This window comes from Pelodiscus sinensis, chromosome 3, assembly GCF_049634645.1.
Source record: "Pelodiscus sinensis isolate JC-2024 chromosome 3, ASM4963464v1, whole genome shotgun sequence".
In the NCBI taxonomy this organism is placed as follows: Eukaryota; Metazoa; Chordata; order Testudines; family Trionychidae; genus Pelodiscus; species Pelodiscus sinensis.
Window position 1 is genome coordinate 64,438,662 of NC_134713.1, and position 12,033 is coordinate 64,450,694.

The 12,033-nt window shown below is 40.3% G+C and overlaps 1 protein-coding gene across 1 annotated transcript in view; it reads right to left on the reverse strand.

Moving 5' to 3' along the window:
- The window catches only part of MDN1 (midasin AAA ATPase 1), a 162,318-nt gene that overhangs the window by 68,837 nt on the left and 81,448 nt on the right, over positions 1 to 12,033 (reverse strand). Inside the window, exons 47-55 of the mRNA XM_075923877.1 lie at positions 11,328 to 11,473; positions 10,191 to 10,393; positions 8,172 to 8,392; positions 6,151 to 6,264; positions 4,997 to 5,129; positions 3,410 to 3,519; positions 1,981 to 2,114; positions 746 to 906; positions 185 to 305 (exon numbers count right to left, since the gene is read on the reverse strand). Of these exons, the coding sequence (XP_075779992.1) occupies positions 185 to 305; positions 746 to 906; positions 1,981 to 2,114; positions 3,410 to 3,519; positions 4,997 to 5,129; positions 6,151 to 6,264; positions 8,172 to 8,392; positions 10,191 to 10,393; positions 11,328 to 11,473 (1,343 nt within the window). The remainder of the gene's footprint in view (positions 1 to 184; positions 306 to 745; positions 907 to 1,980; positions 2,115 to 3,409; positions 3,520 to 4,996; positions 5,130 to 6,150; positions 6,265 to 8,171; positions 8,393 to 10,190; positions 10,394 to 11,327; positions 11,474 to 12,033) is intronic.

Below are 12,033 nucleotides of genomic sequence, written 5' to 3' on the forward strand. Positions count from 1 at the left end.
AGTCATTCTTCTGAATCCAAGGAAATGAGAGTGCCATTTGCTGGCTTGGAAAATGAGTATGACAGTACAAGACTTCTACAGAGATTTACTAGGAGCTTTAAGGAATGTTTGTAATCTGTTTAAATATCCTTGGAAGCCAGGTGCTACAGCAGTACAAATCATTGTTATAAATGGAATAATCTACCTTGAAAGGAAGAGGTCTCCCCAGGGACTTCTGCAGCTTCTTTACATTGGCAGACATACCAGCAGGACTAGCCAAACAGCTCTGAATCTGCTGTGAAACAGACTGAATTTCTTTGGAAACCCTTCAAGTAAAAACAACAATAATAATAATAATAAAAAATAAAAAAAGGGTTTTAAAAAAGGTCCAAGGGTAAAGGCAAAAAGATACGCAACAAGGAGAACAGCAGACTCTCTTTCCTCTCCTGCACTTTATCCAAAAAGGATGCTGGGGAAAATGTTCATATAGGTACTTTTTCAGTGAGGACAGGGCCACAGCTACAATGTAAGAAGTTTTACAACAACGGCAAAGGCATTCAGCTCAAACGTTTGTGCTTGCAGTGACAGTGGAACGTAGCAAACATCAATACTTGTGCTTACAGAGTAAATGAAGCTTAACAGTTTTAGCTAGTGCATTTTAAAAAGAACACTAATGTAATTGCTTAATATAGCTATATATGTTGCAGGGAAAGGAAGATGTCAACCTTTTCTATTAGTTGTATTGCTTGTGAGACAAACAACCTACTTGTGCTGCTCGCTTCCAGTCAGTATCTGGGGAATTCTGTCAATTAAATGCTTCATAACCCAGTGCCAATGAAGTGACAGGAGTGCCAACCCTGGAGAATCCACCATCAGAGTGTCAGATGCTGCCCAAAACCGGTCACGCCACAGCAAGCAGCACAAGATCTAAAGACAAGGCAGGAAAGTTAGAGCCTGCTCATCTCTGAAACCTGGCATATTACAGGTGGTCTTACACTGTAGTTGTAGAGCACTGATGGTGCTAATTCTTTTGCAATTAGGTAAACCGTTTGAGGACAAATGTCTATGTGTTCTCCTAAAAATATTAGCAACTACAAAATCCATTGTTAATTGAGCCCCGTCAGTGTATGAAATAGCAAAAAGCAAGACCAACCTGGTCCATGGATTTTGCAATCTAAATTAGAGAGAAACAACATAGTCCAGGCAACACACTGAACGAGGGTCTAGTTTTAAAGCAATATAGTTATCACTGGGGATTGCTTTTAAAATTGCAAGAAGATTTAGAGCAAAATCTAAATGGAGGGAGAAACTGTTTTTTAAGTAAGAAAGGGGGAAGAAATTCTAAGCATACCAAGTGACATTGAAAAATAAAAGAGGGCAAGAGGAAGTGAAGGACATGAAGGCTACGTCAAAAAAGTTTTGGGGGAGACAAGCAGGAAGAAATGAGAGCAGACATGAAAGCAAAGAACAAACTTGTGCATGTATGAGAGAAAGATGAGAAACCTGAATTTGATGTAGAAAGTGAGAAGAAGCTAGTGAAGGGATTTGATGAGTGGCATGGTCTACGTGATGGAAGATTTTATCAAAAGCATTTTGAATGGTCTGAAGTGGAGCAAAGAGATGATATAAAAGGAGGTAACGAAAGCACGTTGAAAACTTACAGTGTATTTTCAATAAGTTGTCCGCAGATCCCTGAGACTATGTTTAAAAATTCCAAAGGGGCCCAAACCTCCATCCAAAAAATTTTAGGGGTCCACAAAAGAAAAAGGTTGAAAACCACTTTCTTAGAATAATGAGATGGATAACGGATACAACAGTTCAATATAAATTTTGCAGATCAGCTTAATCGCTTATACCTGACACTATACAAAATGTCACATTCCACATTCTAAACAAAACCCTGGTTTATTTCAGAAACCATGAGACTAAAAATAGAGATGCTCGGACAGAATTCTGAATTCTAAATAACTGTAGCAAGAGCAAGTTAAAAATTCTACTCACATCATGCACCTTGTCATCTGTTAAGGTCACTTGAGAAGTCTTCACCCAGTGCAACACAAAGGCATCCCAAAGTTCAAAGAAAGCAGCAAGATTGGCCACAATAGTATGTGGAAGAGAGTTATAAGTCCCTGGACCTTGATGTACAGATTAAAACAAAAAAAGAAAAAATGGGGAGGGGTTAAAGTTATAATATTATATCTACACAGAACAACAAGGTTAGTCTCTGGACACTATATCTCTTAGATACAGTGATCACCGCTTTAAAACTTTACTATTTTTCCCTTGCATAACTACATATTCCCTTAATATCTGCAACATTCCCTACTACCAAGTAGAGTTGTACAGGGAATACTCAACGCAGAGACAACACTAAGCAGTCAAATACATTTCAACATTTACAAGCTATCCAGCAGCACCCCAGCTGCTCTGCCCCAGGCATCCCCAAGTCAGCCGCTGCTGAAACTGACCAGCGCTGACTACAGGAAGCCCGAGGCAGAGTTGCTCTGCCCCGGGCTTCCTGGAATCAGCCGCTGATCAGTTTCAGCAGCAGCTGACTTGGGGACGCCTGGGGTTCTTAAGTTGAATCTGTATGGAACTGGCGTCCAGATTCAGCCTGTTGAAACTGATCAGAGGCTCATTCCAGGAAGCCCGGGGCAGAACAACTCTGTCTCGGGCTTCCTGTAGTCAGCCGCTGGTCAGTTTCAGCAGCGGCTGAATCTGGACGCCAGTTCCAACTTACATACAGATTCAACTTAAGAACAAACCTACAGTCCCTATCTTGTACGTAACCCGGGGACTACCTGTACATGATTGCAAATCTAGTAGGCAGAATAAATGCCAATCTTTACCATTCAGACTTTACAAAATGATGCTGTATATTTTTTTAAATATCAACTTGGAACTTTGTTTAAAATAAAATCAAAATGCTAGTACCAAAAAGTTACTACATGAGACACTGATTGGTGTGTATAATCAAGTCTTTCCACTTAAACCACACACACACACACACACACACACCCACCCACCCAGAGAGTTCCTTGGGCAAACCATAAGGAAGTGAAAAATCAGAGGAAGCTTTACACCTTTCCAATTTCCACTAACCACCTTTTTTATAGTAGTTACCAATGAGGCATGCAATGGGACTACCTCTCTACACATACCTATTTATTTAGGAGAGAAACATTATCCACACACACTCAACTCTACTGGAGGGATATGTCTACTCAGCTACAGTAATATTTTATTTTGCTATAGTTCTGGTCTGAACGCATCACATGAACATATTAAAACTTCACACTACATTGGGTAATGTTCATTATGCTTGAAGAAACTGAGCATTTATATCAACTTCCTACCCAATGTAACCATGGTTTTCTTAGTCATTAACCATATAATGCAGTAAAAGAAACAATGAGATAATAAGCCTTACTTTTATGGAACTCCAGAGACATTCTTAAGGCACTAGTTTTCAACTTTTTGCTAGTAATCAGGTTCTTCTCAGTATAATTCCTTTTTTCCCGGTCAAGAAACAATAATGCCCTGAATTAAAAACAACATAAGCACATCAGGACAAGTATGACATAACCAGATCAAAAGCCCCTATAACATATCAGAGAGGGTAGAGCAGCTTAGGGACATTTGATATCTCAGCACTATTTGAAGCAAGAATTAGAAGGTCTGAACATCAGGTAGCTTAAATTTGGCCTGTAAAGGATCATAGAACACTAGAACTGGAAGGAATCTCAAGAGGCCATCAAGTCCAGTCCCCTGTCCTCATGGCAGTGCCAAGCACCATCTATCACCTCTGACAGATGTTTGTCTAAACCGCTCTTAAAAATCTCCAATGATGGAGATTCCACAACCTCCTTATGTACCAATATGGCTTTTCTGTAGCCATGTTGGAAGGCCTGTGGTAGGCCTGAACTAAAGCCGCCTTCTGTAGCCAGACTGAAGAGTAGCAGCCGTTACTGGAAGGCCTGGAGTCACATACGATTTAGATGGAACTGTGAGTATTACAGTGTCACACCAGGCTGTGAGGAGGGATTTTGGCCGGATAGCTCCCCCACTGTCGCCAGATAAAGAAACAGATCTCAAGATGGGTAAAGAAATTTGTGCGTAACACCATTCTGTTTGGCAAGAAGCTGCTTATCAATAGAGGATGTTGTGGAATCCTCATCCTATGAGCATTGTCACTACACTTACCTATTGTTTGACTGTGTGATCTGTTTGGTTTGTAACTGTTTCTGTTGGCAAAATCCACGCAATTAGCAGTGACTATGTGGGATTTTCCAGGTGGCAAGAACCAACTTTTTACTCTTAACTCTGGGTAAAGAAATTTGTGCGTAACACCATTCTGTTTGGCAAGAAGCTGCTTATCAATAGAGGATGTTGTGGAATCCTCATCCTATGAGCACTGTCACTACACTTACCTATTGTTTGACTGTGTGATCTGTTTGGTTTGTAACTGTTTCTGTTTGCAAAATCCACGGAATTAGCAGTGACTATGTGGGATTTTCCAGGTGGCAAGAACCAACTTTTTACTCTTAACTCAGAGTTTTGCTTCATAACTTTCCCATTCACCCCTTTTTATTTAAACTAAAAGCAGTTGTGGGAAAGTCAGTCAAGTTCCTGCCTTACAAAATAGGGTATTTTGAGTCTGAAGTCAGTAGTTTTACTGCACCTGTTCCACACTTTCTGCTTCCCCTGGTTCTATTTTTGTTTATTATTACAGCACAATTGCTGTTAAATTACCTTACTGCTCCCCCTATGCCATTAACAGAGTGACAGCTCCAAATTTGTCTTTAACCCAAAAGCAAAAGCAGGGTCTGAAGATTTAGATTTTCAAATGTGATGGCCAAAAAACAAGCCTAGGTTAGAGCTACTTCTGACAGAATTTAAACATAATGCTCAACAGGAACATTGGCAAGAACCACGACTTACTGTACAGCACTGGCTAAAATCCCAGTGTAATCGTCACAAGCCACAAGTCTGCCACATTGCATTTGTATGAACCTACCAATTTGATACAGACGCCAGAAGGAGAAGAAGCTGATCTGTGTGTTCCACTTCAGTGTCAAAGCTCAATGAATTTCTAATGATATCTAAAAACTGAGTATTCCATCTTGGATCCAGTGGCATCACATGTTCATCTGGAAAGGCAAGCATTTACAGAGAAATAGCATGATTTACCAAATAAAAATGGTATTACTTTTCTTTCTCCATCCCTCTGAGACACGAGTAGGGATTTCCATAAAGGTAATGAGAGACCAAACCTGAGATATCACTGAGTGCAATGGACAATTTCAGCATGCAAATAAGACTCATGCGGTCAGCTATTCTTTCAACTATTTCTTAATTTTGGGAATGGGACCATTTCTCTGCAGACATGCTAGAGAAAGAGAGACAGAACATAAAAGCCCCTTCCCACAGAGCACCCAAGCAAAATGCAGCTGTGATTTGACAACAGGCTCTAGGAAGCACAATGGTATGCACCCTGCACAGCTCTAGATTAAAGCCTTTTCCTTATTCTTTTGAAATCTATCCATTCCATGAATTCCTATAAATGCCAAACTTTAAGCTGAGACACAAGGTGGGTAAAGAAATGCTATACCAATTTCTGTTGTTGAGAGAGAAACAAGCTGTTGAGCTACATGGATCTCTTCTTCAGACCTGAGAAAGGTATTCTGAGGCTCGCAGCCAAATACAAGGTGGAACAGGCCACTGAAAATATCTGCTAGCTTCCTATGTTAAAGGACCATGCAAGGTGGAGTGGTCCATTAACCTAACATTCTACCCATATTTTTCAACGTTTTCTACTTTAGCCAAAAGTATGGTGCAAGAACAACACTATCTGTGGTGCCACACATGTATTGTTTAAACTGCTTCCTATATATTTCAGGGGGATACCACACTCAAATTCAAGGCTAATTCCAGTGAACTTTACAATATTTTGCTTATCACCAATGTATATAACTTTCAAGTTTCACTATTTTTGTTCATCAGATTTTCCCAGAGAAGTTGTGACATGTTCATAACAAAAAACAAAACAAAAAACCCACCACACACCAAAAAAAAAAAAAAAAAAAACCACCATCTGCAAACTTCACTCTTTACAAGAAAAACAGAATGCAAAAATGAAGACTAAAAAGGAATGGGAAAAAGCAAAAGCACCTGTCGTGTTTGGCTGTAGCAATTTGATCACATTACTAATTCCAGCAGAGAGGGGACTGGAGTAGAAACTCTTCAGAGATGCAGCACCAACTTCTAGTTGAGTTTGCGCTGAATCTGTAGGCGAAAATAATAGATAGGAGTTTGTAGCTTTGAAGATTCAAAACATATGTAGTCATCATGAACTCAAGCTATATCAGCTCAGGCAGTTGAAATCTCATCTGCCGAGTTATTGGTTGCCCTCTTTCCTCACTAACTAAAGGCGGCCCCCGAATTGTGATGCGATTGGTTCCCGGGGAAGTGTTGCAAGTCGAACGGCATCATAATGCAAACCCTCATTCACTATAGGTGCCGTGCACGGTCGTAAATGTGTGCCGAGGACATAAGTCGAGGGTTTTCGGCCCCTTCCGCACTTACAAAAATGGTTGTAAGTGTGGGGGGGGTCAGAACTTGGGCGGTCACATATCCGAAGTTTCCTATACAAATAGCAGATCAGTCTTCCAGAAGGCCCACAACAGTGCACTGTAGCAATTTGATATCACTGCTACGAAGGCGCCCAGAGAATGAGGCATTTCAGTTGGGGCAGGGAGGGGGAGACGGGAGGAGGGGGAAAGTCACATCCAGGAGGGTTTGACTTTTTACATTATTATTATTCTTGGGGGGGGGGGGGTTTGCTTCTCGCTATTGTGTGGCTCCCAATTGATTTTTCTGTGGTTCAGTGGCCCCAGACACAGAAAAGATTCCCCACCCATGCCATAAATAGAGACAACACTGAAACCTTTTGTTTTGGACAAATTCATATTTTACTTTATTTAAAACAAAGTTTGGTAAACTACCATGCTAAAGTTAAAGCTCTTAATCTGTTTAAATATTTTAATTTTGATTAATATTTCCTTTCTAACCAGTTATGTATACCTCCCTGTGTTATAGTTCCAGTAGCCTAAACAATATTCAGTATTTAAAGGTATTTAGAGATAAGGGAAGGTATTTTGTCATCATGGGTGATTGGTTAGTGGTCCACATAAAGGTTTGCATTGGGGGGTGGAGGGAGAGGAGCCTATTTGAAATCACGGGATGGTGGGCGGGCAGAGCCCGCCCACCTTCTAAAAGCCCCTCCCCAACCTTATGGGAGGGACGGGAGCTGCAGGCCAAAAAGTTTTAGAACCACTGTTCTAGATTAAACAAAATACAGGACTATGTAGCACTTTAAAGACTAACAAGATGGTTTATTAGATGATGAGCTTTCGTGAACCAGACCCACTTCCTCAGATCAAATAGTGGAAGAAAATAGTCACAACCATATATATGAAAGGATACAATTAAAAAAAAGTGAACACATATGAAAAGGACAAATCACATTTCAGAACAGAAGGCGGATGCGGGGGGTGGGAGGGTGGAGGAAGGTAATTAGTGTGTTTTAGTCTAGAAGTAGCTGGCCACATATTAGCTTTTTTTTTTTTTTGGAGGCAAGTGACAGCTTGCACACTTCTAAAACCACAGTACCTTATGTTTCAATTAAGCAGATGTAAACAAATTAATTTACAAAAAGCATTTCCAAACTTACATTAATTAAACTAGGGATGTAAAAACCACCTAAATTGGTTAACCGATTAAACTGTTCAACTATTCTTATTGTTAAACTATTTGCTCCCACCAGCTGATCCAGCTGGTTAAAACCGGTAACCATGCCAGTAAAGCTAATTCTTATCGGGTAACCACTGAACCTTTTCCATCCCTAAATTAAACTGGTCTATCAAATGTTTAATACGTTCTGATCTGCAATGCATGTCTTTTCCCCATCTAACACTCATTATTCTGACTGATTAGACAGCACAGTCCCAGAAATACCCAAGTTTCGCAGACTTCTCTGGCTATCCAGCTAATTTATTTAAAAGCTGGGTAATCTTTAAACAAAATTGTATCAGTATACAACTTTTAGAGCTGCTGTGAAGGAAAAACAAAGGAAAGAATTAAATCAACTAAATCAGTCTGTGTTAAATATAATGATGACAAATAATACATACCAAGCACTTGTGATAAATTCTTGGTTAAGTGATTAAGCCATCTAACCCTCAACATCCAATCCAGATTGGATGCCTTTTCTATAAACAATTCAACAGAAGCAGACAGAACTTCTATTTCATCTATCCAATAGGCATCCATCTGAACAGCACTGAATCGCAGACTCTCTGAATTAGTGGATTGCATAACTTTCTGCAAATCTTGCAGAGTAAGTGGGAATGTTCTGAAATGGATGAAAATAATTAGAGTTAAATTAACGAAGACTAGGGAAACCTCCCCCCCAATTCTGAAAGTGAATTAGTTGTGAAAGTCAAGTTGCTGATAATTAATATGTAAAGTATAAACAAGCAACAGTGATTTTTGCCTCAAGTAGATAGCTATTTGAAAATACGCTCTATTCCAGATTGACTTAGCTTTTGTTTTTACTAGAAATTTTAGATTTTAAATCCACTTACACATTTTTAACTGTGCTTAAGATGTATTCTACCAGCAACTCAATATCATGGCTACTTTATACACACAAATGACTAATCTTAGAATTTTATAGGACAAATTATGACGGAGTCCCTGCACCAAAGAATTTACAGTGTAAGAATACAGGTTAGGATGGGAAGAAAAAGTAAGAGGACAACACAGGAGAAAAACACTGCTTTTAAAATATTTAGCTTCAGTATTAACTTCTGTGCCTTGCGCTGCCATTGATTGATTGTCACATAACATTATGCCTCATTTCACAGAAGGGCACTGCCCTTGCCATCCAAAAATTTACAACAGAAGCAAACACAGATTTTGTTTCAACTTTGTGAAAGCTTGAAAAATTGGGCATGAAACTGCCTAAAGGAATTCTTCCATCTTCCCACCACATGCAAGACTTGGAACTGGCAACTTCATCTGGATAAGGAGCTCGCAGTTTGGCTATTCATCTGAAGCTACTGGACCACAATCTTATAAAGAAATGCTTTAATACAGCAAACAATTATCTTTTTGCCAGTTCAAAAGGAGCATAACAGGTCCTTTTGAGAGTATTTCTGCTTCTGGATGAAAGCAGGGAGTACAGAGGCGCCTGAATATAATCTAATCTAGATGATTAGCCACATGATTTTGAACTTCAAAGTATTTAGATCCAAAATCATTTGGCCAGCTCCTGATTGGACTGGTTTGTCCATCTCCAGTGTTGACATGTACACATTCTATGCTTTACACCTAAAATGGCCTTCCCCATGCTGACACAGGAAGTTCCTCCTCTTCATTCAGACACTTTCTTTGTGCTCTCTTTTCCACAATGTCTAGCAACTAATACGTTAAAGTAAGAATGTGGTCACCCAACTTTCTCCCACTCTCAGTGTATGCAATGTATCTAATAGACCATTGTTTCTCAACTAGTGGTACCAGTACCTTTAGGGGTACTTGAGAGAAGTCTAGGCGGTACAATTAAAATCTGGAGAAAACTGAGGTTTTGTGTTAAGTTTTACAGCACTTTATTATTTTTGTACTTTTTACACCCAAAAATTTCATTTCCCACCTAGCTACAATTAAGTTATTTAAACAAATGTGTTGCAATGGTAGAGAAAAAGTTGTTTGTCTGAAAACTGTAGATACTGGGGGTACTTATTTTTAAAGGGGTATTTTATTTAAAAAAAAGGTTGAGAAACTGTATTAGACTACTTAAAGCAGAAAGAACTGGATACATTACTGGACCTTAATTAACCCGTAGGAAAACTGGGGAAAGGCAGGGGAAGAGAATGAACAAAATACTTAAAAAGTAGGATGATTTGCTTTGCCCATTTTTATATGAGATGTACAATGCTGTATCATAATCCAGGATAATGTGGACTGAGAATGTTCATTCATTTGAAAAACAAAACAACAAAATAGTTCCTAAGGTTCACAATGAATGATGAAAAGTTAATCACTCATTCCTGACAGACCACCATAGTGTCAACACCATTTATTGATAGTAGATACAGTCATTCAGTGTGATTTGTTGCTCATTCTTTAACCAAAAATTGCCTCTTGCCTACCTGCTGCTTTGCAGACTCAGTCTGTTCAAACAGTATGCTAGGACCTGTCCATCACTCTGGATAGTAGAAAGAAGTGAATCTTCAGCTGAAAACAGGCCTGTGGGTAGCGAGTCTGGCCATAATCCCATTGCTAGCAGGGAGTTACCCCAAGTTTCATGGGATGTCAGAGCTGAAACATGCTTCATTACCAAGTCCAGTGCAAGCTAAAACAGAACAGCATAGAACAATTCAGCATTACGTATTAAAGCATGCATTCAGGCACCACTGCTCAGGCAGGGCTTTAATTAAGAATATACATAATCTTACCATGTTCAAGATTTCAAATCAAAAGATCCTAAAACACTTCAGCACAACCAAAATGCATTCAGCTTTTCTGAACATCACATAATAGTGAACAGCAAGATAGGAAGACAGTACAACCATATCCAAATGGAACTTCAGGCTGAAAAAATAAAATTTCTCCAGGCTGTAATTCCATCAGAGCTACTGCCTCTAACTTTTGCTTGAGGAGACACAGATTGTAAATAATACAATTAACAGACTGCTTCTTTAAAGGTCCCATCTTAAGAGAGTGATTTACACTGCAGATGTGGAGTAAAGAGGCTAGAATCAGCTGGATTTCCCTGCTGATTAATTACCTTGCACATAGATTCAAATTAAACCCCCATCCCTATTGTTTGCTCCCATTATTCTACTACAGTCCGGTTTTAGGAGAATGTTAGGGGGCAGGCAGAATGTGCCAGCAGGGCGAAGATGGAGCTGAAATGCATTGTGCACTTTCAGCCACTTCATGACACAGAAAGGCTTCCCAGGCAACCTTTGCAGTGTAGATGAAGTGAAGAGCCTTCCCCAGGGGTAATGTAGATAACACTTGACCAAAGAAGCTCCCAGCAAAGTGGTCAAAGCTACCTTTTCCTTGCTCTTCATCAGGCTGCTTCTCTTGACAGGAGCAGCTTGGAATTGGGGCCTGAAACTCCCAAGAGCACAATGTCCTCCAACAACATACTAGGGCCCTTTACAGAGCTGCTATCAGAATCACCAGCCCTCCTCCTGGCAGTAGTCCTTTCCACGACTGTTGATACTGGGGTTCGTTTGTGACAAAACACAATACAGTTTTAAGGCGAATGAAACATTTACCTTTTGGTTCATGTGGGACTGTTGTGAGCGGACATACACTTCCCAACAAGCTCTGTAAAAACTCTTTGCTAAGCCAAGGCCTCGATGCAACTGTTGCACAATTAACGTAGCAGCATGAATCAAAGTTGACAATGACAACATAGAACCTGAGAAGGCAACGAATATTAGTATCAGCCAACCGTTTTAATTTGCCAACACTTTCCTCTCTCACCATGCTCACCTGCTGAGGCCACACACTTACATTCTATAGTGCATTTCAACAGAGCACCAAATATTAATGAATTACTTTACTGGGTGATGCTTACTGGTAAACTGGTTTACTGGCAGCCTGGCTGGGCTAGAGAAGCCCCTAGCCTACCATGGGCAGGAAGGTTGCTCTGACGTCACAGTGGCCCCAGCCAGGCATCACAGACTAGCAGTCTCCATCCCGGCCAGGCAAATCATATTGTGGGGCCCTCTAGCCCAGTCCAGCCCAAGCAGCGCCCCCCCTGCCCACAGAGCAGTGTGGAGGGGCTGGCTCGGCCAGCTCCAGTTCTGAGATAGGTGGACAGAGCAACCTGTGCTATGGCAGAGAGCTACTCCATTCCGACCATGCCCACCATGCTGCGGGCTGCTCAAGCTCTGCCAGGCCCCCTGTCCACGGGATCCCAGTTAATCAGTTAACTAATTAAATGGGATTTTGAATCCCTAACTAAAACTAAACTTA